This window comes from Anabas testudineus, chromosome 15, assembly GCF_900324465.2.
Source record: "Anabas testudineus chromosome 15, fAnaTes1.2, whole genome shotgun sequence".
NCBI classification, from domain to species: Eukaryota; Metazoa; Chordata; class Actinopteri; order Anabantiformes; family Anabantidae; genus Anabas; species Anabas testudineus.
In genome coordinates this window covers 9521357-9545031 of record NC_046624.1, presented here as the reverse complement: position 1 = coordinate 9545031, position 23675 = coordinate 9521357, and the positions used below count along the sequence as shown (strand labels likewise).

Genomic DNA, 23675 nt, shown 5'->3' with positions numbered 1-23675 from the left:
CATTACTGTACTGGGCCAGTTTAATAATTAAGAATCAGGAAGTATTATCATTGTATTTAATGTTGCAGCACATCATATTTTCTTCATCAAGCTATTTTTTGTTATATAGGCTCACTATCTGAATCAGCAGTATAATTTTGTGGCATAGTTTTACAAGAGCATGTGTTTCGTACTTTGGTTCACTCAGTTACTGTACTTGGTCAATCAGTTCTGCCACTTTCACTCTGAGACATGATAACTGGGTTCATGTTCAGTACAGTTTCCTGATCACATGTTATCACCAGCTTGCTGACTGAGGTTCAGAGCCACTACCTTGATTATTTACTAGGTTCTTCTGCAGAAAATCCCCTGACAGCTGCTGCATATGGACATTGGACAAATCTTCATTTATCAGTTATTGGGGTGCAACATTGAGATGAAGTTGGCTATCAAGACAGTGGAGCAAGTCATTCATCTGAGCGTCTGCTCCTTGATTGGATGATTGTATTCAAGGACACTAGGCCAGAGAATGGCGTAAAAAGTTTTCTGGTACACTAGTAGCTATTTGTAATACGTGGAGCTAGATAAGTAGGCATGATAGCTGGACCATGGCATTAAAATGACACTGCTTATCAAGCCACTGGGTTCAGACATGGCAGTTTAGCCTGAGGAGATACAATATCAGACTGGTGAATATCTGCTTTTGGCTTGAGTGAAAGTAGGAGATAAAGATATGTTCACAAATATAGCTGGATTCAGTCAACCTGCATCAGTTTCTGAGTCCTGGTATTGTGCATGCCGGCTCACACCGTCATGACTTATTTAAAAATCATTGTTAATCTTATTATTAACACTTGAGCTTTTCTGTTACAAGTCTCCAGGGATCAGTGAGGACAGATGGCTGTGCTGTGGCTAAAATTTTGCTAAACCTGTAACATATTTAGATTCAAATTGAACTATTTCGTTGTCATTTTAAAATCTCTGCCGTGTAGGCCCACACCATCCATACTCTTCATCTGGTCCAAGAGGTCAAACTGAGTCGTGCTTTTGTCTATGTATCTCAGTTGTACGTAAAGCTGTGGTTCATTACTACCATCTTGTGGATGAAAGTGTTTAAGTAGTCATGTATTGGTTGTTGAAAGTATTACAGATAAAATGTTACTAACCCATTTTGTAAAAATACTTTTATTATTAACCTTCACCTTTGGTTCCTGGAATTACTTTTTATACACCTCAACCTGCAAATGGATGAGTGTATATATATATTTTAGTTTTTTTAAACTAACTTTTTCTCTCCATGAGCATCAGTGGGTGTTCGTAACTTTGTGCTACTGATGGTAATAGATGGTCTGTCTGTGAATCAGTCCATATGGTCCAGACTGAAATACCTCAACAACTATCTGACAGATTACTGTGACATTTTGTACACACTTGAAAATGAGTTTTGATTCTCTGAATTGTCATCTAGCGCCATCATCTGAACAAAATTTGCATTTGTCCTTCAGTTTACAGCCAAATGCCTGCAGTACTAATAACATTCCCATCAGCTGAAGTCACTTGCTTAACATGAGCACCTTAATTCTTAGCCACACAGAGTTGCTTCTATTATTTTACTGTTAGTTATGTTCTTTATTGTGGTACATATATTTAAAAGCACCAGATTAAGTTCTGTACTTGCTTATAGGAATAGTCTATCTGTTTAATGGAAGGGAAGGGTGAATCCAGCTCCCCTCCAAATGCAACTGTGCTTCTCTCTGTCAGACGCTGACCCATGACCTCTCTTGAGGAGGGAAGGGGAAGCACAGTCTGTCACAGGCCCTAAATATCTCAACATGACATTTCAGTTGTTGTTCTTCAAACATTGTACTTCAGCAGATTCAGTTTGAAGTCGTAATAGATACTGTGTGGACGGCTCATTGGTATGTTGGTTAGCAGTATTGTATCATAGCTAGAAGAACCTAGGCTCAAATTCATTGACTGGATGGATGCCTTTCTGTGTGGAGTTTATACTGTATGTTCTTCTGTGCCTAAACAGGTTTTCTAGCCAAATGCTCATGAAACTTGAAGTCAAGCAGAGTCATATTATATTTTCCCTAGTGATGCTCTCCTAGATCTTCACTTAAGCCTCTGTGCACTATTTTGACACAGGTTCCTTTTCATCAGTGTGAAGATCTTCAGCTCTACCAGTTTCAGCCTGTTTTTGTGAACTGCATTCTGACCTTTCGATTTCATTTTGTGTTAAATCCACAGAGGTTTCAGTCATGAGGTCTTCTTTTGATCAATGGCACGGCGACTTGTATGCCTACATCCTGGAAAGAATTCTTGACTTGCTTTGCAGTCACAAAGATGTTTTTCTTCAGATAATTTTCCAGTCACCCACATTTTCCAACCGTCCTCTGTCTACCAGCATATTTGGCATTGTCTAGTTTTCCTGTGCACTTCTTTTTTTAATGTGTAACCAACTAACGATTTTGGCAAACTCACTGACAACCAACTCCACCTCTATTTAGTTGGAAACTCAGAGTCATGGGTGTGAGCTCTTTAGTGTATTAACTTACATCTAAAGAACATCTATCTCTCCACCAAATATTTTTGCAGTCAAGTTTAAATCCTGTTTGTGTTGAGAGTGCTGAATAAATGTAATGTGCAAAGGCAGACAGCCTGACAAAAACACAAAGTGTAAATACTTTAAGCTAGGCCTGTATATACCTGTTAACGTCCTACATTCAAATGATTTAAATGTGTTGACCACAGGTGTTTTGTAAAAACATTGATTATATAATATTAGGTGGAAGTGTTTTCCAAGTTTTTAAACAAAGCTTAAGATCAGGTTTTGATGTCTTACAATATGTCCCATAGCTTCTTGAAATTCAAAGCACTCCATAAAAAAAAAAAGTTTGGAGAAACTGCTAAAATTAATGTTGATTTATTTTGAAGCAGCATCACATCGCAAACAACTGTTCAACATTTCCACTTGAATGCAACACTACCTTCAAGGCCCCACTACAATTTCAGCAGATCAAAGCAAACATATCTCTTAAAATGCAGAAAATCTCTATCAAATGCAAAGAAAGTTCATATTCAGCAACAAACAAACAGAGAAAAAAACATACCCATGATGTTAATGTGTAGCGGAGGTACAGTATTTACAGAACACAAGATTAAAAGCAGACTACTGTACAACTCTTTTCTACATTTACATCCTCACACAGATACTTAATTTTCAGAGAAAAATAAATACACATCTGATTTCTATTTCACAACCTTTTGCATGTCTTAACCCTATTAAAATAATTTTGAATCATAAAAATCTGATACAGTACATTTACATACATTTGATGCACGTGTGTTTCTTCAACACACACAAGCCATTTTGCATTCTCTTACAATTGGACTGCTTTCCTCTTTTGGTCTTTCTTCATGCATTTGTATCAAGACAATGGATTTCTACAGAGATTCTCATTTGAACTTGTTAACTGGGTTTCCAATGAGCTCGGGGCATTGCTCTTCACCTTTTGCGATCCTGTCGCACTTCTGAAACAGATCGTAGTTGATCTTGTCAGTTATGATGCTGTCTTGTTTATACTGTGGGTGCTTAGCAACAAATTCCCTCATCCACTTGGCCATGGTCATCAGTTCACCTGTTTCAGATCAGCAAAACACAGAGTTACACTCAGAGTTTGAGCTGCTTTTAGCTCTTGAGAATATTTTACTTTGTCCTTGCAATTTACCTGAGGCACGTTTCTTGATGAGCTTCAAATAATTCAAAATGGTGCACCTGGTATCCACATCCACTTCCATGTTTTCCAGATAGGAGTTAAGGATGGGGATAAGCCCCTGAAAAACTCCCTCCTGATGATGAAAACAGAAGAACACACAAGCGATGATTAAATGGTCTAAAACAAGACTACGAGTCTGTAGTCATGTTAGCAGCTGTGTGACTCTGTGACACTGTACCATCATGGTACTGCCGTGATGTGAAGTGAATACTTAGGAAGATGCTATAAATGCTATATAACTGTAAGCAGTTTTTCCCAGTATAATCATAAGTATGGTCTTATACGAATGGGGCATTGCACCAGCAAAGGTAACATGTTGGTGTTTAGCAAGTTTAATGTTTAACATGTTCATCATCTTAGATGAGTGTGTTATAATGCTGATCTGTTTATTACCACAAAATACAAAGTACAGCTGGGACTACAAGGACAGGAAGGATATCACCAAAGTCATTACAGTTCAACCAGACATATAAACCTCACAACAGAACTAGAGAAAAGTTGTTGTTCAACACTGCCACCTGCTGAACCAAGCTGCTAGAGCGGCTAGAACAACAAAGTATAATAATCACCTTTCCATTGATGATTGTGTCAATGCTCATCAGCGTGTACTCCTCGTTAGCACCATCGGCTTCCAAGCCATTCTGGGCAGAAGCCGTTCCATCAAGCACTGGGTTGCAGCCTATCGATAGATAATGGAAATGTTTCTGCTGCATGTATAACTGAGGCATTTGCCATAGACTGCACTTTTTGTTTTGCCTACCTATGAAGATGTCCTTTCGGAAGTAAAACATGCCTTCCTTCACAGCGTTTCTCTTCTGTGCGACCTTCATGTTTTCATCGACCTAAGAAAAGAGTACTTCCAGGATCACATCACTGTGTACAAAGAAACTACAGTATAACACTATTTAAACTTGGAAACATTAGTTGTTGTTTCATAAAAAACTACGACTATGTGTGTATCTACTGTTTCACCTTTGACAAAGGAATTAGGAAGTCCAGCTTGTAGGACAGGATCACTCTGGTGAGCAGCACAACAAAGACCACGTATGCAGCATTTTCAAAGTCAGTTAGCTGCACCTGAAGAAAAGAGGCAAAAAACAAACTGAATACACAATTTTTGTTCTGTATTCAATAGTTCACTGATCATAAACCCTAATTACAACAATAAGCCTCAGTCTGAGTAATGGCACAGCAGGTAATTACCTCCATGGGGCGGAACTCAACCCTCCAGCCAATGTCAGAGTTCGGAGGTGGAGGTTTAAACCTCATCGTCTGCCAGTTTGTTGACTGCAGATTCTGCAAGACATCACGTCAAGTTTTAACTATAATCAGAAATGCGGAAGTCAACCTTCCATAATAGGCTATTTTCTGACAAACTGGTTATAGACAGAAAATCTCACCTCAAAGTGATCAGACTCGTTTTCATCATCCAAGTGAATTTTCTCCTCAAAGACAGAGAGTGGGTCTCTGATGAATAGGTGTGCTATGTGTTGGGCCAGCAGCTTGTCAATTCCTGTAAACACAAAGAGGATTTGGAATTTTAAGTGTGATACTTTTAAGTTTTGTACATATTAAGCACACGTCTACACATTTATGTCTATTACATATGTATTTACATTACATTTAATTATTGGGTATTTGGCAGGAGCTTTTATCCAAAGCAACTTAGAAGTGAGGTGCAAAGTAATCAAATATCTAAGCCAAGGAGACAAACCTTAAAGGGAAGAGTTTTTTCTTTTTAAGTGCAGAGAAAGATTCAGACGACTTCTGTTATCAACAAGTTTTTGAAAGTTGGGAGTGAGGCAGCTGAGCGTGCAGAGGGGTTAGGGTTAGGAGGTTACACACACACACATAGAGGTGTGTGTGTGTGTGTGTGTGTTGTAGAAATATCAGTTTATTAATTTTCCAAACGACAGTACCTGCACTGAGCAGCTGTTTGTAGATCTCCTCGTCTATCGTCAAATCAATATCATTGTACTTCTCACCGCAGCATGACAGGTAGCTGTCAATGGAATCATATCTTGACTTGAAGATCCTGTATTTGTTGTTTTTTAAAGGCTGCAAAAGGTAAAGACATTTTCATACTTTATACTCATATTTAAACTGTAAAGGGTAATTTATTGTACGGCAATATAGAGTTGAAACTTGTTTTTAACCAAGAAAAAAAAACAGTAAAGCAATCCTTAAGGGGAAACGTGTTAGCTCTGGTGGTGTTAGCAAAAATAAACACAGAAAAGATGTTGACCTGTACAGTAGGTCAGATGACTGTGAATTCATTAATACATGTGTTAATTAATGTTAATAATAAATACATTTATGTAACATCCTCTACTTATTTATTGTGGAAAAGTTCTAAGCGCTTCATCAGTGCTCACTGATACTTAACAGTGAGAAATTATTTGACTCAAACCACCTCAATAAATCTGTTCACTAAAATCTTTACTTCCTAAATGGCTTTTTAAATGGTGGTTTTGTTTCCGTCTGCTTTCAGCTCCGCCTGCTCACCTTCAGCCCACGTTCTTCCTGTGTCCTGTCATCCACCGAGGCAGAAATAACTCCCCAGCGGCAATCGATATCGGACACATAGCCTCTGTAAAAGGGTGAGGCTGCACTCAACGCCATCTGTAAAAAAACAAACAGTATTTAGGGTAGGGATTTTTTTAAAAAGAACAACGATAGACACACAGCTAACAGGTGTTGGGCATCTACTCACCACAATGGGGCAGAATGTTGCTAGTTGGTCATAAAGGTACCTTGCTTCAGAAATACTGCAGGCCTGGAATGTCACCTGCAAAACACCATAAAAAGAGGCTAAAGTACATTTATAAATCACTTATTGCAACTGTCACCATCACAGGTTACATCACTGCAGAATAAAAATGGTTGAAAGATGCTGTGTAGCTCACTCAGTTCCTTCAGTACCTGCAGACAGCAATTGCCCATGCCGAAGCCCATGGCATCCATGTAGATATGATCAGGCAGAGCTGCTCTCGCTGCCTCGCCATCATCCTCAGGAAATTCCTCCACAAATGGAGATGGGGTGTGCACATCTTTGAAGACTAAAACAGGAAAAGAAAGAGACTAGTTTATTTATTTAACTCCACAATCAGTGTGACAGACAAACGAAATGCAAATCAAGACCATTAAGAGTGTTTACCACACCTAAAGGGTTTAGGCTATTCCTTTCATTATGTTTACACTTACTTGGCACATTAATCACGACTTTCTCTCCTCTTCTGTGACGTATGTTTCTGGTAAGGGTGCTGAAGAAGCAAATCCACACAATAACACAACGTTACAGACGAGCGCAAAAATGAGGAGATGTGTGTATGGTATGGAAATCCATTTCTTGTGAGTGAGGCAACCACAGATACAGGCAGTCAGGACATTGTAACCTACCTAAATCTTGGGTGTCCGTTGATGGCTTCATCAGGGAAAAACAGTGACTTTGATACTCCCTTCTCTACAGGCGTCGGCCGGTACTCTGGTTTGGTGAAACCAGGGCAACCTAACCTAGACAAATGACCAGCAAATGCATCACTATTACAGGCCTTCAACTTCAATTTATGTTACTAAGGATTATTCTGTTAACTAAGGTGAAATACTCAACCTGCTTGTTAAATATTCAGTTATTCAGAGGAAAGCAACACATCCTCACACTGAAGAAACTATAATCAGCATTTTTGCTAGAAAATGATTAATCCATGATGAAAGTCATTTCTACTTTTTGGTTGCTCATGCTGTTAAGTACAATCAAACATTTTCCAAGTTAGTCCAAGTCAACCTTATGAAGTTCAATATACTGATGAATGAAACATTTTGCATACAGTTACTGTAAACCAAAAGATGGATTTTGTGTTGGTCTCATCTCCACTAACAGTTATAAAAGTGCATAAAACCAAAGTACCTTGGAAATGAGGTGATGGTGCAAAGGGTTTCATTCGCGTTCAGGACAGATGAGGCCTCTCGTCGCCTCTTCCCCATGTTGCCCTCCACTGTGTTGAACTCCGACATTGTCCCGCCGTACGGCTGCCCCGGGGTCCCCTCAACCATGTAGCTGCCATACTCTGGTCTCCAAAGTGTGGGGTGACTGCAAAAATAAAACAACTGTTGTGAAAGAATCTACTTGTATAGGTTGGCATGAAAGGAGGCCCCGACGACAAGGCCTCAGTCTCAGTGTCACAATGACCTTTCTAATTGAATAAACAGACCACTCTCCCTTTATCGTACTGTATGTCAGCCATAATCTTGGCAGGGCAAACAAATGTGATGTATTTGTGCTTCAGAGCGTGCTCTGTGCTGTGTTCGACAGAGGGGCAGTAATGAGGAATGCACTGGCTGTACTATTCCCACTGGTATTTCCCCTGGGTGAAGTTGGCTCCACAGATTTAGACCGACGTCATGGACAGCGAGCAAGCATAACACTCACAAGCTTGTACAAACACATTGACATCGCCTGCAGACAACTGTCTAAATTATCTTTACATCACCTTGATACACTTTGATATTTTACAAATTAGAAACCTACAACATGTTTCCACTGACTAACTGCTGCATTACTCCACTAACATTTTGTTTTTCAGATAATGGAAACTTCTCCCATCTTTGTCAAGTAGCTACTTAACATGAGCTGAAATACAGGAAGAGCCATGCTTACAAAAATAAAAATTTGTACTAATGATAAATGAAAATACACTTCTACAAAATAAATAATCTAACAAACACGTTTATTAAACTAATTTTATACATGTTTAAAGGGATCAGACCTGTTTATAAGTCATGGTATGTGCATGGGAGCACGAGCACACTGGACTTTTACGTCAATGATGAATGAACAGTGACTTTGACAGTCAAATTAACAGTCAGCTGTATTTAGGCTCGCAAGCAAATTTATATACAGTGTAGCACTGACTAATGTACCTGTGCTGTACAGTACAACGGTGACTTGTGATCACAGGACAGTTAAAACAAAGACTGACTCTTACAGAACTGAAAGTGGCTGAAACAATGTAAAACAACCACCAAGAACCGGGAAAACAATGATTTAGCCCATCTTGCATCAGCAGAATCAGCAGATCAGTTTTGAACATTTGACAACAGACGTTATCTTGGAGCTACATTTTGTGCAGAACTAATTGCTTTGTCCTCAGTCGTTATTGTTTACATTAATATATGTTTGCACCTGGAATATGTGAGTGGAACAGGTTCAGTGCACTCAAGACATGAGGTCTTAGCAGCTGAGGTAAAACCATGCACGTGGGTGAGTGGTTGCCTTAGTGAAAAAGAAACAAACAAGTACATGTGTGTATACAGGGCCCGTTTACATTTTATAATGTGTGATATAGGGCACTTAGACACAAAAGAAATGCTGTGTTGGCATTTAAGGCGTGACTTTTCTATGAGTGAGAATGAAAACAAAATAATCTATATGATCCAATACAATCCCCTTTAAAGAAAACACAGCACTAGGACATCTAGCTTGTTTAGGGATCAATTCAGATCATTGTTCAGACATGTGCAGTGAAAATCCTACTTACTTAGGGTTTATCTTTTCACCCTGGTCTTGAAGAGTTTCCAAAACATCTCCACCATTCAGGACGAGTCGAACCTTTTCGTCCTTGTTATCCAACTCCACCAACATGTACTCAACCTAAAAGCAGATAATTAAAACAACAACATGAATCCACAGCCAAACACTGTATGATCACGGTTATCAGGATTATCACAATATGCTGAAAATTGACAGAAAGCTGATGCACAACCTGTATTATATTAAACTATTATATTACTGTTAATATTGTTGTTGTTAACAGTAATAATGATAATTATTGTTAGTAATCATTGTCATTATAATTATTAGTTACATGTATTTTTGGGTGTTGCACACCTTTGAAGTAATGAGTGCCAGACACACTAATGGGATATGACTGTTTCAAATTTAAATTAGACAATACATTACATTTTTAATACATTATTATCCTCGTTAAAAATGAAGAAAGCTAATAATTCATGAAATGCTTCATGATGAACATTATTTCCTCTTTAGCAGTTCCGTTTTTGCAAAGTGCGGCAATCAATCACAGTTGATGATAATTAATATGCGAAACAGTCAAACTACCTCAGGAATTTCACCCTGGTTTACTGTGAAACCGTTTCATCCCTAGAACCCTGTAATCCCCTGTCTGAAAGAGGGATTAATCTATAACAACAGCATTCCACATTGTTCCAAATCAAAACACTTTGTACAAGCTGTAGCACACTGAGGTTTTGTGGAGGAAGAAGTGGGCGAAAACGAGAAAGGCAGGATGGTGGGAAGTTCTGAATCACAGAAGTAAAAACCCCACAAATCTTATCAGGTCCTTCCAGTGGACTGTACAATCAATGTTTACTCAGCGGGGAGTGTCTTCATGAATTAATACTAAAGGGAGGGACTGATTCTACAGGAAACTACACAACTAGTAATACTCAAATAAACACTTTGGATAAACATTCATTTTGTGTTTCATCATTGCCTCTAACCTACATCTGGTTCTGCTGAGTCACCTTAATTTTTTAAATATCTTAATGCTGCCAAGATCTCAATGAGACAATAGGCTGTAAATGCAATGGTATCCGAGTAGGTACAAAGGTGTCATTTAAGAGATCCGTTTACTTTGTAGTTGGCAACACCACGTTCACCTATTATACTGTCAATCACTTAATACAGGAGCTGTTGTATAAAGGAAGTGACAGCAACACAATGCTGAAAGGCTCGGATTGATTAAAGTTACATGTTTCAGGGCTGCGAGAAATGTAAATTCGTCTTATCTATGTGCATAATGGTCCATTGTTGCGTCATGCACAGCCATCATGTCTGGCAGATGAAAAGCACCGAGAGGTAAAAGCAGCAGCAGCTTTCCTCATGTCGGCTGCACCGACAGAGAAAAAGACTTTCTTACCTCATCGCCCCATTTCAGCACATCTTTCTGACGCTCCTTCACCTTGTTGTAGATGTTGAGAAACTGAATGATGCCGTGCTTTCTGATGTGGTCCGCATACTTCTTGGTTTCTTCCCAGTTCAGAGGAGAGCCCTGTGACAGTAAACCCATCGCACAGACAGGCTGCGAAATGTAAACTGGAGGCTGGTGTCTTCAAGCTGGCTGCTTGTGTTGAACTTGCACGCCGAGGTGTTAGCTAGCTAGCTACTTTGTCCAACTCGCAGGGAACTAGCATCAAGTCTCGGTCCGCGAAAACTGCAAAGTCTGGATCAGTAAGGCGCTGACAGAGAGTTCCCAAGCTGAGCTCACAGGGTCTGGGTGCTGTTAGGCTGAGTGCCCTGTCGGTAACCTTAGCTGGGCATCCAGGAGAAGCAGGCCCCTGCTCATCACTTGCTAATGTCTGGGCAGTTCGAGCACCCCGTCAGCTGACCACGCCGGTGCCCCAAGAACCAGAGAGGGGACTGAGTGTGTGCTCGTCTCGACCCGGTAAAAGACGGCGGACTGACCCTGTTAGAGAGCAGCTCTGTGATGGTTTGACAGCGAGGTGAACCGGTGGGTAGGTCGCTGATGACAAACCACTGTGCCGCACCGAGCTGGGCTGTGTTGAACATATGAACTCCTCTTGGCTCCACACACGTGACGCCGTCAGGCGGAGACAGAGAGCGGGGTGACGTCAGGATGACTCAGCATTCTCAGCCGCTCGGCCCCTCCCACTGGCCAGAGCAGGCAGCGGTGCTGCGTTCAAGCGCTGTCGGAAAAAAAAACGAGTAGTCGATAGAAAGCTGGAAATCACCAGATAATAAGTGACACGTGTGTGATAGAAAGAGGTCAGTAATATTGTGTTTGCCTCTTTTTTCCTCAAATACCAAAGGTGGAACGTAAATAAATAAACACACCACCCCACTGCCCTTCATATTAACTTTACATTTACTATAAAAACTACAGACATAGTATGATAACAGTTGTGGCTCCATAGGGATAAGCTTTGTTCTAGGCCGCAACAGACCTCAAGTAAACATGTGTCATCATTTACTCAGTTATGATTAGTTTATGAATTTATCAACAACGGATATATTAGCCTATTAGTAGAAATTGTTGCATATTTATTTTCTGTCATGTCAGAAAATAAAAAAGAAACAATTTCAACTAATAGGTCTGTTGTTTAGTCATTTGAAAACTAAATTTCCAAATATTCAAAGGCTCCAGCTTCTGAAATGTAAATCTTTGCTAGGATCTTATATATGTTAACAAACTCATAATATTTCAGTTTTTGTTTTCTGATATTGTTAAAGGCTAAACAATCATAAGAAAATTTAAAGTCATAATGCACTTCTCTTGTGATGGACTAATACAAATCTGCCAAAGACTTTCTGAGTGTTAAGCATTTAAAGGTCCTTTTTAGGACCCTATTTAACAAAGTAAAATCAGTTTTGTGGGGCCCCACAAATACTTATGTGAGCGCCTTTCTAACCCTGTCTGTACCAGCCCTCCTCAGAATAAATGGTTTTGGTGCCTGTTTCTTTACAGGCTGATCAGTCCATCATAAACAAACCCATCTTGTGCTTTCTGCACTCCCATGGTGACAATTGAGGACAGCTTAGTGAATGTTTCTGAGTGGTTAGTTATTAAAGCATATTTTTAAACCTGAGTAAACATTTAAACATTAACAAACGTACAAGGTAGATATTATGATGTCATACTACCTAACACAGACCTGAGATTCAGTTTGAAGAGATTTCTTCAGACTTGGAAATTTGGTCCTTTAATTACACACAAGCGATATTCATATAATTACGAACATCACAACAGTGAAGTAAATGAAAAATCTCCACTCAGCATAAATTCTATATCTGATGCATACAGTAATTGTGAAATCTTATGTTTTATTTCCCTTTTTCTTATTGGCTGGTTGAAATGGAAATCATATTCACTGTGTCAGCATGTGAATGCAACATTATTATCAAAACAAACAAAAAAGGAGTATAATAATGACACAGCATAACATTTCACTGATAGGGAGATCGACATGCGTGGGTAGAAAGAAGATAGATAAAAGAAGGTATTGGTGAGCTGCACCCAAATAAGCCTGAAGTAACCCTTGACACTCATATCCTGTATCACATCCTGTCTGTTCACTACAAAAAAAAAGTATATGATCTCACAGTTCCTCGAATGTGATCCTATTACAGTTGCTTGGAAAATTTTTAAATATTTAGTGGATTTAGTGTTAGAATATGAAACCAGTGCTGAATATTCAATGTTTAGAAAAAATGACTGACACAATAGAGGCAAAAGTACACCAGAAATAATGTGCATACTATCATAGCTGTTACGTTAATTTGGCTCATGAAGTCCTGTTTCCTGCCTTTGACAGAACCAATATGTCTTCTGCATGATCTTGCCACTTGTTCCTCATTGTCTACAAGAACTGCAGTGAAACAAAATCCTTACATTGCAGTTTTCATAGCATGTCGACACTTCTCACTTCCATCAAACCCAAACTGTACCTTAGCCTTTTAATAATTTCCCAAGTAAAGCTATATATATATATATATATATATATATATATATATATATATATATATAGATAAAATGAATAAATGGCCATGGCTCAAAGTAGCTTACATGTCGTCACTTTAATTAAAAACAAACATAAAATGAAAAGACATGAGCATTTAGGGAATTTATGAGTACTGACTTCCAGGAAAGCTCAGGCTGACAACATCATTCACAATGTCATATCTTCCTTTTTTTTTTTTTTTTTTACAAAATAATTTACTACTGTCACATTTTAAACCATTCAACCGTCATAATTCCAACATCTTCTCGACAGAATCTGTTTCCTTTTGCACCAACAGTGTTATGGCCATCACCCAACTTGGAACACAACATCACTGCATCCTGTACATGGGATTACATGTAGAGAAACCATAGTATTACTGTGTAGTGCCAGTGTGTTTACAGACTAATCACACATACCTACTCCAGGTAGGTGATACAAACACATTTTCCAGCTCCAGCTTTCTCCCACTCCTTATTCTGTTCAAGTATCAGAGAATCACAGTAGTTATAGTCACCATGCACAGAATCAGTATTATCCTTCTCATGGTACTGGGTAAAAAGATTAAGCTCAATAACAACATGGTTTTGCATTTTTGCATATTTTATTATATTTTTGAATAACATATTAGTTATAAAAGGGCTACTGAAATTATCCCAGCTGAATTGGCCCCAAAAGGAAATTTCTTTCTAAAAATGATCAAAGTGGTGATTGCTATATCAGTTTGTTTCTATCATAAACATTACCTGGCCTTAATGATGCCACATATTCTCACAATAGCTTCAGTTTACTTGAAATGAAGGATAAAAAAAAAAAAAAAAGCTTTAAGAATGTGTTCCCAAATTTTTTAATCTTTGCACTTTACTTTTTTTTTCCATCTAAAGAAAGTGGATGACCATTTAAAATGATAAACTTCACCCCCAAAAAAGGGACTATTAGTAGAGTTTACAACTACCATTTATGCAACAGACATGTTGGAGCCCTCAAGACATGTAAACTATATCATTATTACCTAAACCCTTATATACTGACAGGCGCAGATGAGACTGAACTGGCTCTGGACTCTCGTGTTTTCCGTGTGGGTATGGTGACGACACAGCATGAAATGCCAACTGTGGCTTCTGGCAATTCATCATCCTCAGTCCATTCGTTGAGGTCAGGGTTGTAAACCTGAATGCATTTCTTGTACTTCTTCTCCCCCTCGTTCCAGCCTCCGAGGAGATACACCTTGTTGTTCGAAGTGGCAATACCGGCTGTGCTCACTCCTGTGTGAAGGGGCGTGCAGTAGCTCCACTGCCCGCTGTGAGGGTTGTAAGATTCGACGGCAAGGACATCCACCCTCTCCCCACGACCGCCCAGCTGACTGCCGCCGATGACATAGGCTCGGTCTCCCACGGTGGCGGCACAGTGCCAGCCTCGAGGTGTGCTCAGACTGCTCTTATCCTGCCAGGTGTCAATGGAGGGGTCATACGAGCACACCGCTCTGGAGTAGGCATTGTTGATGTAACCTCCAGATACAAGGATCTTGCCATCGATGATGGAGCTGGCGTGACAGCAGCGGGGCACCTCCATGGCAGCTTTCATCTGCCACTGGTTAGAGGAAGGCACGTAGCACTCCATGGAGGCCTGTACACCATCAGCATTTCTACCTCCAATGGCAAACAAGAGGCCATTGAATGTGTTGAGGCTGAAGTGTGTGCGCCTCTGGATCATGTTGCTCAAGTGAATCCATGTATTGAAGCGAGGGTCATATCTAAGATAAGATTTAAAGTTAGTCTCTCATTATACACAGGCTAACATGACAAATGTTGATCACAAATGGATTCGTTCTTACCTGCAGAAGTTGCTAACAGCATGTTTAGCCTGGTTCCTTGCATCATTCTGATCCTCACCACCGGCCACATACAGGAAGCCATCCAAGACTGCCACACACTGATTAAAGCTCTTTGCTGGCATTTCTGTCAACTTATTCCACACGTTATCCTCATCTCTGTACAGAACGTCTTTGCTGAGAGACTTCTCTGTCAATGCAGGGCGTCCACCGACTGTGAGTATCACCTTGAGTCCCCCACGTACCTTTGTTCTGCGTGACTGGAGGATGTTCTGTTGGTATGGCAGCAGATGGTAATTCATGGCATCAACAAGGAGACGGTGGCACTCTGGGTCTTGCATCATTCTAGGCGCACTTTGGACATGGTTCACCAGGTCTTGGGCAGAGATAGTGCCAAAGCGGATGTGAGTTAGGAGATCTGCTGCGTACTTCAGCCTCTTTTCGTCAAAGTCCAACCATTTCATTGCGATCTGGAAGGCTGTGACCTCGGAAGGAAGCTGTAGGGCGTCATCTGAGAGGAAATCAGTGATCTGCTCGTAGGTAAGCTTCAGGAACTGCTCCATTTCAGAAAACTCAATGAAGTTCTGCCGCATGAACTTCTGAGCTGCCTCTTTGGTTTCTTTGAGGTCGTAGGCATCAGCGATATTGGCCACATACATGCAATTCTCCACGCTGAGCTCCTGCATGAGGAAATCACTGCACATCTTCACTAAGGTGCCGATCTGCAGCAGCATGGCTGCAGCAATTGTGCTGCCAATGCTGTACAGAGACAAGGTCAGCTTCCCAGAGTATGCATATGTAATAGCAGTGGCGAGGCCGACAGGCGAGAGGTCGTTCAGATCGATCTTCTGGAGGGCAGAATCCTTCTTTAAGATGTTTCGAATGTATTCGCTGCAGGAGGCCATGACAACCTTGTGAACATCAAATGACTTCGACTTGGTGGCGACTGTTAGATCACACAGAAAGCTCTCGTGTCTCATGCTGCTCAATCCCTCCAGGAGGTTTGGTGCATATGCAGAATCATTGACTTCAGTTGAAATGCAGCTGAAGCCGTTTCCTCCCTCTAACAGAGTGTTTAAACCGTTGATCTTGTTGATGGGACTGTCCTCAACCATTATGGCCATTTCATTTATGTCTCCTTTACTCTTTTTGGTTGCCTTGTTCTTTTTGGGTGCCATGGCTGTAGCAGCAGAACACAGCCCAGATCTTCTGAAAGTGTAAACAAAACAGAACCATTTAGAAACTGTATGACAACTTGAAGACACAACAACACACAGAAATCAGTTATGTACTGTACAAATAAAGGAATCAAATCTCTACATTTAACCCATTGATCTAAAAAGATTTTTATGTTTTTTTTTTTTTACATTTTGTGGAATTTCCTGTGACACCTTTGAAAACATGTGTGCTGCCAGGTGATGCTGGAGTGAGTGAGTGCGTCAACATGCCCCTCTTCGCATCTGTCACAATTTATCAGCAGCATGTCCAGGAATAGAAACGCTGGATGGCTCACTCATGACGTTCCTTTTATAGACTTTGAGACATGAGCAGCAGGCCTCACAGCCTCTGATTGTTTAAGTTTAGATTAAGCCCAATATTCATTTTTTTGTCTCTCTGCTTTATTTTATGTCATGTTTACAGGCTCCTCGTGAATAGCTCTGCATCTAACACATTCAACAGACAAAACAGTTTATAAACAGCATTTCCTTCCATTATATATCCATCATTTTAACAAAAGTATCATCATGTCACCATGACCATGAGTACAAAATTGTTCCAAGTAGTGAGTAGTGGTGAGTAAGACAATCTATTCGCCTTTTAAATCCAATTAAAGGAAAAAGACACACTTTCCAATCTGAATAAACTGCACCAAACTGCACTTGCATTGCTAGAAATTACAATCAGTAAAGCTGAGAGAGCTCCACTTACTTGGAAAAAAATGGAGTTGAGGCCGGCGAGGAAGGAACTTGTGCCTCCAGTTACTGGAGCAGGAGAGAGAGAGAGAGACCAGCAGTCAGCCCTGGTCAAAGAGACATACCGCAAACTCCTCCTCTTGAAGAGCCAGTGCCAATCAAGCGTTGTGCAACGCATGTGGCGGAGGGCAGGGACCATACACCCCCCCACACAAAGTGGCCCAGGGTGGCCTCCAATCAGTTGTTGTCAATGCACTACTTGACCTGTGTCCTCAATGGGACGTCCCAGGATGAAATCCTGCAGGTGGGAGAGGTGTGTTTATTTATTTGTCTCTAATGGTTTACTTTTATTCCCACACTCACATCCTCGTATGTAATATGCATAACATGTGAAGCACCCTGCACCCTCGCCGCCATCGGCGCCGCGCATTATAACAGTGTCATCAACGGGCGCGCGCGCTGCCCGGTGTGTGGACGCTTGCACGTGAGTCCCCGTGATGGCCAGCAGCTCTGATGTGCTGAAGAAAGTCCTGCGCCTCAAAGTCCAGCTCGCAGGCACAGCAGACCCCGCTACGGTAGATACCGTGTGTATGTTTTTAATAGTAGGACTATAAACACTGTGCTGCAGGAGGGGGGTGTGTGTGGGGGGGGCAGCAACACTTTGCTGCTATAATTGGCTGCTCCTCCAGTTGTTCAACTTATGGCTGCTGTCCATCACCCATGGAGGCTTTGACCCTCTGCAGGGTTGTTCAAATCACTTTTGCTCCTGTGTATTTATGAATGGGTCTAGGGTTTACAGTAGGTCTTGATAGTAGATTAACATAAAAAAAAAAAAAAAAATCAAATGTGCAACTGGAAGCACTCCACTCCATTCAGCCATATAGTGTATCTTAACAACAGCTAGGGACATTATCCAATTATAGTTCGCGGTAAAAGGAGCAGCCTTAGTGGGTGTGTGAGGCTCCCTTACATAGCTTCTGCTCTGAATGCACAATCAGCAACTGTGGTGATCCTAAACCAGGACTACCATATTAGGCATGTTCGATTTTCTTCACTGAAGTTCACAGTTTAGCAGCTTTTTCCATGAAAATCAAGTACAATTTGCCCATCTGCTCTACAGATGACACTAATAACATGAACAAAGTGTAATTTACCCAAAGGCACTCATGTGTCTTATTTACTGTTTTAACAGGTTATAAAATATTTGGAGAAACTCAAGGACCTGGATATCACATTAGACATTCTTGCTGTGAGTCTCTGCTGTGAAAAATGTATTTTGTGTTTATATATTTGCATATGACCTTTTAATGTGTTAACTTGACTGTACCAACCTTTGTCTACATGTAAACCAGGAAACTGGAATTGGCAAAACGGTGAACTCCTTGCGCAGACATGAACAAGCTGGAGAATTTGCAAAGTCACTAGTAAAAGGCTGGAAGAAATTGGTCCCTAAGGAGCCCACAAAGTGCTATTTATTTAACTTTTTAGTAATTTAACATGTACTATATAATGGGATTGACTGGAGTTTTTTTTTTTTGTCTTAAACCAATTTCTTTTCTGCTGCAGCAACACAGAAGACGGGAATGTGTCAGAGAGTCTCTCTGCTAAAGACAGACTACATGACCAAAAATGTCTTGTCAGTTCAGGAAGTTTGACAATGGAGGATTTAAACAATAACTGTTTAACATCTCACAGCAAGAGTCAGGAGTCTTCAGATGACGCCCTGTTCAAAACAAGGGATAGGAAAGGTGATTCAGACAAACAACAATGTGAAGAACAGGAAAGTAAACGGGATCATAGTGAAGTCTCTAAGAAAATGCCAATCCAAGAGGGTAAACTGGATGATTCTGTTTCCAAGAAGAAGAAAAATGATCACAGTGACAGAAAATCAAGGGACGGTGATACTTTGCATGGTAACAAGCATTCAGAAATTACTCAGAAATCCAGGTCTAACTACAGAGAAATGATGAAAAGCACCTGTGAGAAAGAATCAATCAAGAAATCAAAGTCGTCGAAAGAATCGTCAAAGGAAGGAAAAGAATCATTTTTATTTGGCTCCAAAATGTTAAAACTGAATGTTAAAGGTGAGAGCTTAGAGGCCCAGAGCAGAAAAAGGAAAAAATCAAGTAGAGAAAGGAACGAACACAACCAAGAGTCTGAAAATAAAAAGGCCAAAATAAAGCCCAAAGACATGGAGCATGACAGTGAGCAACAGCAGCCCTCTATGTCTTTTGAATCTTACTTGAACTATGATGTGAATGTTTTCAAGAGAAGAGAACGTCGCGTGGTGAAGAAGCCTTCCCACAAAATTAAGAATGACATAAAAGACGAAGCGGCAAAAGAGCCTGGATTGAAATCTTACAAGTCACTTGTGATGTCTTTACACGCCACCTCTCCAAAACAGGTGTATTTGATGTGTGATTTTAAAATCAGAATTTAAAACGCAGACCTTGACTGATTAATATTGTCTAATAATCCTTTGTATGTTAGAAGTCTCAAGCATCTGTAATGGACCTGATGAATATTCCTTTGCCTGCTGTTCTGCCTGAATGTGAAAAGCCATTCAGTGTTGAGTACTTTGAGAAGACAGGTACTGTATGTACGACAAACACAGCTGTGTTTTCCCATTGGTCCTTTTGTTCTTGACATTCCTCCCTCTATCTTAAAGTTGATAAGGAGTCTGACTTCTGTGACGTCTCCGAAGAGTCTGCAGTCTTCACTGGTCAGCGACTTAATAGAAAGATGCAAGTGTACTCTGGTGCCAAGACCATCTTCCTCCCTGCCATGATGAGCTTATACCAACAGTGTATCCGCACACTGCAGAATAATATCAACTGTGAGTATAGCCCAAACAACCTTTCATGCATGGCTCTGATGTCTGTCAGTTAATTGGACTCATATTTAGGTGTAGGGATCTCTTCTCAGTGCTTTATGAAACTGGTGGAGTGCCGTTTGAAATCCTCGAGCCGGTGTTGGAGAGGTGTACACCAGAGCAGCTGCTACGCATTGAAGAATGCAACCCAGTAAGAAAGTGACATGAATAACTTTAGTAGTAGTTTCACTTTGTGGCCACTTTAGGTACACCTGCCTCCTCCCTGTTGTTCCCAGAGCAACTTGAGCCAGCTCTTACGAGCTGAGAGTGTGCAAGCTAAGTAAACTCACTGTTATTTTCCCCTGAGGATATATAATAAAAATCTGCCTTGAAGCCCGATGCCTAGTCTGCAGCTACTGTCTACAGTCCTATCCAAAAGTATTGGAACAGAAAGGCCAATGAATTTGTTTTTGCTGTACATTGAAGAACCTGTGAAGACTGGATAAAAAGGAAAAATAACTTGGAAAACCCAGAGGCTATTAATAAGAAAAAAGTAAGCCATTTTAAATCTGAGAACATGGGGAAAATTAATCCCAAACCATTTGAATTCCCTGAACGAAGAAATAATTGGTGTACTGAGCAACATACAGAATGTGCTGACCAAGGAAAACAACAGCTGATGACAGAGGTGTTGTGACAGCTGTGAAGAAAAACCTCCACAGAGCAGAAGTGAAGGTGTCACGAAGAAGTCATTGACCAGAAAAATGGAAGCCACGTGTAAAAAAATACAAAGAAGAAGTTTTGTGTCTGCTGAGACCAGAATTACCCTTAACGATGATGATGGTGGTGCAGAAGGAAAGGATTCGCACATTATTCTAACCATACCATGGCTGCTTCTGAAACAGGCTCACTTATCAATGCTTTAACAGACAGCAGCAGGCCAAATTCAGAAGTGTGTAGAATACATTTTAGTTGACTCCGCACAAGAAGAGGATGTGAGCCATAGCTCACCAAAAGATCTACGATCAAGAATAGTTGATTTACATAAAGCTGGATTCAAAAGCTTCACATACTTTTTCTTGCCACTGTAAAGTACATTTGTACATATTGTCCACATAGATGTGCAGTGGAATTTAAACCATAAAATTGACAAAAAGACATTTTTGTGATATGTTGCCACTAACTGGCCACTAACTAAGTTTTGATTTTTTTCCTTTTTAAGTTGTGGAAGGGTACATGTAGGCCTGTTTCTATAGGATCACAAACAAGTCACTGCATGCAATCACTATGGGGGATGGCATTCACTGCATTTAGCCTAAAATCCTGTTTTTGTGGCTGACATACATGGAAACCATGCTGTGCAAAGGTGTGTTAACAGGAAGTGCAGGAAAGTCTTGAAATCATTATACCTCATGCCAATAGTGCTTTAGGCCACATAACTGCAAAATTGTTTGTAGAAAAATAATTAGCTAACGAGCAGCTTAACTTCCTAGAAAGCTTTTTACCTCAAGGTTTTTCAGTTGTGGAGGAAGGCTGTTGAACAATTAATAAGTAGGTTTACCTACAGTGGCCACTGAGTGTCAGTTTATTGTAAAATGATCTTTCTAGGTCCAGAGATTAGAAAAGTAATTCCAAAATCTGCGATAAGAAAGATTGTACATGTTAATTGGTCATTATCGGCTTGTTTTCGCAGATCTACATTGGAGTGACAGACCACTTATGGGGGAAACACTGTCAGAGGGACTTCAAAGACTCCAAACTGCAGGAGTATGAATCATGGAAGGAAATGTACATCAGACTGTCTGAGGAGAGGGAAAGGAAACTCCAAAGACTGACAAAAAGCATAGTCTCAGCACATTCTAAGAAGCCCAAAGGTGTGTAGTGCATACTGAAAGTGAGAGCACTGTCGAAACATTGTAATGGCGTACAGGTGTGTATGGTGAAATAAAATCAACAAAAGTGTGTATTTGATGCCATACATTTTTTACTATAGAAAAATATCATTTAGTCTTTATGACATTCTGCATGCTTACACCTTTTCTTTTTAAGGTCGGCAGGTGAAGATGGCATTTATTCATACTGTTGCCAAGCCACCAAGAGATGTACGAATTCAGCAGGAAATTCATGGAACTGCTGTTCAGCAGCCTCATCAGCTGAAGTGCAGGTGGGTTTTAGCATCTTAAACATGGAGACATGTAATGGTGTTTTTATTTCCCCCATGAATGTATTATATGTATTATAATAGATTCATTTATATTGTTTTCTTTATGTTGAATAACAAAGCAAACACTATAAAAAGCCATTCCTGTAACTGCATCTCTGGTATTAACATAATCAGCTGGTAAGCCTTGTGCTTGCTGTGCTCCTGTCATCTACGTGAAAGCTCTTAACTACAATGTGATCCCTCAACAGCAGCTTAGTAGAGTCATAATGTGTCATAGACTCGTGTGATAACCGTGAGTGAGTGAAATGCTTTTTGACCTTATCCACATGCAGGAATTGGAGCAATGTGCTGGATAAACTGGTTTTATTTTGAGCCAGTTGTAGCAGGATGTTACTGCTCACTGTCTGTGGTGTATTGTTTTTGTTTTGTAAATAAATCTGTTGAATTTTCCAGTGTCAAGGCTCAGGACAACCGTTTGAGGCAGAGCTGCAACGAGCTGAGCAGGTCCAGCAGCACCAGTTCAGGTGCGACAAACATGCAGGACCCTCGCAAAAAAACAAGTAAGCTGACCAGACGATTGGAGATGCAGTGCTGTTACATTTCAGCAACTTTCCAAACTGGCTTGTCGTCACTTGTTGTGTCTATTTAATTCAGCCACAAGAGGAAAGCTGTACTTGCATTACTTACCTTTTACCTTATGAGTTTGTTGTTCCCTTTTTGTTCTCACAGGAGTTGCTCCAATGATGGCAAAGTCCTTAAAAGCATTTAAGAAACAACTAGGACGCAGATAAATACTTGACTATATCTCATTCATTAACTTTGTACAGTAATTCGCCTCTGTTCACCTTGGATTTTTCTGTGTGTGTCTAAATGCACAGGTAATTGTAATTTTTTTTCTCTGAATTGTCTTGGATATGAAATGGACAATAAAGTCAGCAAATTCAGTTGATTTGATATTTTTGTCTTTGTTTGATTGAAACAGTGTCAGTGGTAGGTTTCTAATATATTTAATGGAGCGTGGCGCCCTCTAGAGGACTAAAGAGAGACGCACCATACTATAAATACACTTTGCTACAATTAAAACAAATTATCTCAATTGATGCCTGTGTTTTATTATTTTTTGATACCACTCTCAAATTAAATCTATGAATGTGCTATAATAAATTTAAATCTTAGGTTAATTTTCAAGCATATTGTAATAAGATCATTTTTTTGTTTCTCATATCAAAAGAAAAATGGAAATGCATCATTAACTGTACTTTAAATTAAAGGTGTTTCAGTGTTTCTATAATATATAGACAGTCATAGACAGAAGTGTGTCCCAAAGTGTTTCACATGATAAAAACAAAGCAGTTCTTTGTTCGCCCACTACAATGCCAGTGACGTTTGATGGGGGTGATATCTGCTGTCTGCCACTTCTAAAAGAACTCCTCATGTCATCCTTTTTATTTTTCTATTGGATGTTTGAACTCTTCTCTTTTCATGTTCAGTTTGGTTTAAGTTGAGCTGATACATCTCATTTATGGACCTATGTGAATACGTTTGAGCAGGTCTCTTTTATTATCTGCAAGTAGGAATTGTAATGTTTCCTTTACTTAGTCCTCATCTGAACAGCTGCTTTGGACAAGTCAATCCCTCTTTAATTTAAAATAGATAATGA

At 40.0% G+C, this 23675-nt stretch overlaps 3 protein-coding genes across 6 annotated transcripts; 1 reads left to right on the top strand and 2 right to left on the bottom strand.

Annotated features, from left to right (window-relative positions):
- Positions 1–2889: 2889 nt before the first annotated feature.
- On the bottom strand, positions 2890–11356 carry gclc (glutamate-cysteine ligase, catalytic subunit). The gene is made up of 16 exons (XM_026356234.1): positions 10697–11356; positions 9296–9408; positions 7666–7848; positions 7158–7271; positions 6963–7021; positions 6681–6817; positions 6472–6546; positions 6264–6380; positions 5678–5816; positions 5159–5271; positions 4962–5054; positions 4731–4835; positions 4519–4600; positions 4328–4437; positions 3711–3831; positions 2890–3620 (listed from the first exon to the last, which is right to left on the bottom strand). The coding sequence occupies exons 1-16, from the start codon at positions 10844–10846 to the stop codon at positions 3439–3441; spliced, it is 1893 nt and encodes a 630-aa protein (XP_026212019.1). The 5' UTR covers positions 10847–11356; the 3' UTR covers positions 2890–3438.
- Positions 11357–13355: 1999 nt separating this feature from the next.
- On the bottom strand, positions 13356–17175 carry klhl31 (kelch-like family member 31). Its single transcript, XM_026356980.1, has 3 exons — positions 17056–17175; positions 15130–16335; positions 13356–15048 (listed from the first exon to the last, which is right to left on the bottom strand). Exons 2-3 carry the CDS (start codon positions 16302–16304, stop codon positions 14316–14318), a joined length of 1908 nt encoding a protein of 635 aa, XP_026212765.1. The 5' UTR covers positions 16305–16335; positions 17056–17175; the 3' UTR covers positions 13356–14315.
- A 340-nt stretch (positions 17176–17515) lies between these two features.
- eloal (elongin A, like) lies at positions 17516–22946 on the top strand. Of its 4 annotated transcripts, none has more exons than XM_026354076.1 (11): positions 17516–17614; positions 18232–18288; positions 18392–18504; positions 18606–19443; positions 19530–19629; positions 19708–19875; positions 19965–20062; positions 21545–21725; positions 21901–22015; positions 22469–22575; positions 22745–22946. In XM_026354076.1, the coding sequence occupies exons 1-11, from the start codon at positions 17537–17539 to the stop codon at positions 22804–22806; spliced, it is 1917 nt and encodes a 638-aa protein (XP_026209861.1). In that variant the 5' UTR covers positions 17516–17536; the 3' UTR covers positions 22807–22946. The 4 variants fall into 4 exon arrangements, with proteins under 4 accessions (XP_026209861.1, XP_026209859.1, XP_026209858.1 ...); XM_026354074.1 differs by having other exon boundaries at positions 17516–17623; XM_026354073.1 differs by having other exon boundaries at positions 22469–22802.
- The last annotated feature ends 729 nt before the right edge of the window (positions 22947–23675 follow it).